Source organism: Meriones unguiculatus, chromosome 10 (assembly GCF_030254825.1).
Source record: "Meriones unguiculatus strain TT.TT164.6M chromosome 10, Bangor_MerUng_6.1, whole genome shotgun sequence".
Classification (NCBI taxonomy): Eukaryota; Metazoa; Chordata; class Mammalia; order Rodentia; family Muridae; genus Meriones; species Meriones unguiculatus.
Window position 1 is genome coordinate 112113889 of NC_083358.1, and position 3575 is coordinate 112117463.

Below are 3575 nucleotides of genomic sequence, written 5' to 3' on the forward strand. Positions count from 1 at the left end.
CATCATAGGAATTCCCTAACAATGGGAGTATAGCTTCTTTGTTGCCTGCCTTTGGATCACTTTCTTCTAACTGGACTGCATGGTCTAGCCTAAATAAGAGATGTGCCCAGTCCTACTTGACATTTCGAGGCTGGTTAATATGCATGGAGGTCTACCTTTTACTGGGAATAAAGTGAGTGGGGAAGAAAGAGAGGGGGAAGTAGAGATAAAGGCTTAAATTGGAGGAGGTAGTGTAAGTTCACCTCCTGATGCAAAGGCAATTGATTAATTAAGTAAGTAAAAAATAAAGAAAGTAAAAATGAGTTGCAACAGTAGACAGTGCTAAGAAAGAGAAGAAAGTGTTTTATCAGGGTGGGGAAACTGAGGAATCTGCACAAACACCCACAGCTGAGCAGAGCTGGATGCACTAAACTTCACTTCCTTAAACATAGAAACTCACAACTGACTTCATCATTTTTATTAATTTTATATTTTATTTCTAAGGGTTGGTATACAGAGATGTATGTGCCGATGGAGGCAAGAAAGTGCCTCAGAGTCTGTGTATGTCCAGTTACAGATGGTTGAAACCTCTTCTGTGTTTGCTGGGAAGCACCCAGGTGTTCTCTGCAAGAGCAACATTTGCTCTTCCCAATTGAGTTATCACCCTTGTCCTTACAAACTGAGCTTAAAAAAAAAAAGCCGTCTTTGTCTGTCCCTTCTCATATCATAACAGATTCATGTTTGTTTTCCCCTTTGTTCTGATCCCCTGGTCATGGGTTATGCTCAATCCAATTCAGAAATGTTTCAGTAAAAGAACCCCTGTTAGATGTGTTTGTTGCAATCAACTGAGTTCAATCTCAGTTTCCAAGTCATGGGACAACTATCAAACCAGTACAGCAACAAGTAGGCATGAAGTAGAATAAACCAGTGTCTAGGGCGGTCCACCTGACCACCATTCCACCTTCTTTCCAGCTGTTTGATATCTTTACCACAATGCTGTGCTTCCTGAGATTCACTTTAAACATGGCAGAAATACCATAGTCTACCTGGGAGTTGCTGGTAACAGTGGCTGCTGCTTCACGAAGACAGGTGTAGGTCACAAGGAAGCAGGTTCTAGGATCTATCTCTTCAGGCGTTTGAGAGGGGATTCCAGGAAAGGCTTCTGTGCAGATTCCAGGGCATGTAATGCTTCAGCCAGCAAGTGGGGATGGAAATCCACCAAGACTTTCCAACCCAAGGTCTCAGAAATCTCAGAAGCATGAAGTGTAATGAAATCCAGTGCCTGCATTTTCAGCTGCTCTGCACTGTGGAGGTCAGCCAGGATGAGAGTGTGAGAGGCATTCTCCACACAGAGGTCTCTACAGAGGGCATCCTCACACATGACTTTCAAGCCCTCCAGGCCATACCTGTCAGCAGCTGCCAGCACACCAGTGGCCATGGTGTGGAGGTTTGGTGCCTTCCCCGTGTAAATGAAGCCCATCATCTCCTTGAAGACTTGAGGCTCCAGGTCCTTGATCTCAACTCTGTTCTTTCGCCTCTCCTCCATGTCATGTTGAAACATGGCTCTGAAAACTGGAGAGCGAGCTGCTAAGATGGCCTTGTGAGCCCTGAATTCCTGACCAGATACCAAGAGGCAGCAGTCTGTGAAGAGGGAATTCTCCCACAGTGCTCCCAGCTCATCTGTCAAAGAGCATCTTGGAATCTTGATAACAGATGTCTGTCGAGAAAGGCTGATGACATCTTGGCCCATACTCACCTTGCAAAAGAGTGTGAGCCTGCCATCAGGTAGTAGCCATTGGGCCTGGGACAGGAGGAACTCTCGAGGGATGAACTTTTTGAATCCCCAGTGTTGGTATGGCAGGAAACCCTTCACATTTTGGCTCTCCACATTTGGCTCTTTTCTCCCCATTCTCATCTAAGATCCAAAACTGGAACTTTGCCCAAGTGGGGCTCTTTGGACAGCTGAGCAATGCCAGGTAAACTGAAAGGTAATCTCTGCTTTCTTCATCAAACCCATTCTGGTATAATTTCAAACACCATTTTCTTCGGTCATTGGCTTCTGATGAGAAAACTGGACTGCTAATGGCTTCGCTCAATCCCTCCAGAGAAAAATGGAAGTTAATGATTGTCCACTTGTAGGAAAATGTCTTGATGGTGATATGTGTGGAGCCCCAGCTCTCAGCTGCCAGGTCCTCTGTCATTTCTGCTGTAGGTAGTTTAGAAATTAAACTGGATCAAAAGAAAAAAAAGAGAGAGCTAGCATTATTTTCTCCTCAGCCAGCAGTACACAACTATAGATAATTATTAAAATTTACTTTCAAATACGTTCTCTATTCTATAATTTTGTACATATGTATCTCTCTGAAAATATTTATCTAGATTTGAATATTAGTCAGTGAAGTTAGCACCAGTTACTAGCCACTTCTAAATTGTGTGTGTGTTGACTTTTAAGTCAATGGTATCTAGTTCGTGCTATCATATCCAACTTCTGAAGAGTGGAAAATTTTAGAGCCTCTCATTTACATGTGCTGTATTAGTCAGGGTCCTCTAGAGTAGCAATGAACAGAAGGAACTTTTTTCTATATATGCAGAAAGTGGAATTTTGACAATGACTTACAGGCTGCAGTTCAGCTAATCTAATCATGGTTGAAGCCAGTACTCACTTGATCCACAAGGCTAGAAGTCTCAGGTGGTCTTCAGTGTATGCTGTACTCCTGAATAAGTAGGCTCTAATGCTGGTGAAGTGATCCACTTCCTGTCAAGTTGAGGTCAAGCAGGCAAAGAACCAAGGTTTCTCTCTTCCATGTGCTTATATAGGCTTATGGCAGAAGGCGTGGCCTAATTAGAGGTGTGTCTTCTAGCTAGAAAACCTGGATTAATGGTGTGTGTTTTTCCTACCTCAAAAGTCTGTATTTGAACTGGGTCTGCCTACTTCATCATAAGCAAAAAATTTCTAGTAGATGTGCTCTCCCAGTTTGAACTTTACTAAGTTCCAGAATTTTTCCGATTGGGAGGGGGGGAAATGGACATCAAAGTGTGTTGGGCTTACCATGATGTATGTTCCTTAAAAAAGGATGAAGTCAGTATCTGTCCAGCTACTGTTTACCTTTGTGATTGTGTTACACTCATCCCTGCCAGAGACAGGGAAAGGTGTTGTCTCTGTCTTGTAAGGGGTCTGAGTGTTCACATCATGGAGGACAGGAGGAAGACCTTGTATATGCTGTGCAGGAAGCAGAGCCAGGAAGATGTGAATGTGGGGTTCTTTCTGCCTTTTATTCCAAACAGACCAGCAGTCTGTGTGATGGCTCCTTCCAGTTTTGTTGCTGGTCTTATACTTTTCTTTCAGAGAATCCTCCTTGGAAATATTTGCCCAGCTCTACTTGAGGGTGTGGTTTATGAATATCCTAAAGTTTTCTCTATTCAATCATAGAATTCAGATATTCAATACCTCATGTTCTGCATCCTCCACTGGTGAATTCTGTCCTTTCAACCTTAGAACTGCCATGCTTGCTCTGCTAGGCTTTAGTACTGAGAGATTATGCAGGTTTCCAAAGATTATTCAGGTTTCCAAGGGTGCAGCATATAGTCAACAGTAC

The 3575-nt window shown here is 43.2% G+C and overlaps 1 protein-coding gene across 1 annotated transcript; it reads right to left on the minus strand.

Annotated features, from left to right (window-relative positions):
* Window positions 1–1099: 1099 nt before the first annotated feature.
* Window positions 1100–2180, minus strand: LOC132657097 (speckle-type POZ protein-like). The gene is given in 2 exon segments (XM_060393318.1): window positions 1100–1870; window positions 1872–2180. Coding segments are annotated over 2 exon segments (1080 nt in total).
* Between the last annotated feature and the right edge of the window lie 1395 nt (window positions 2181–3575).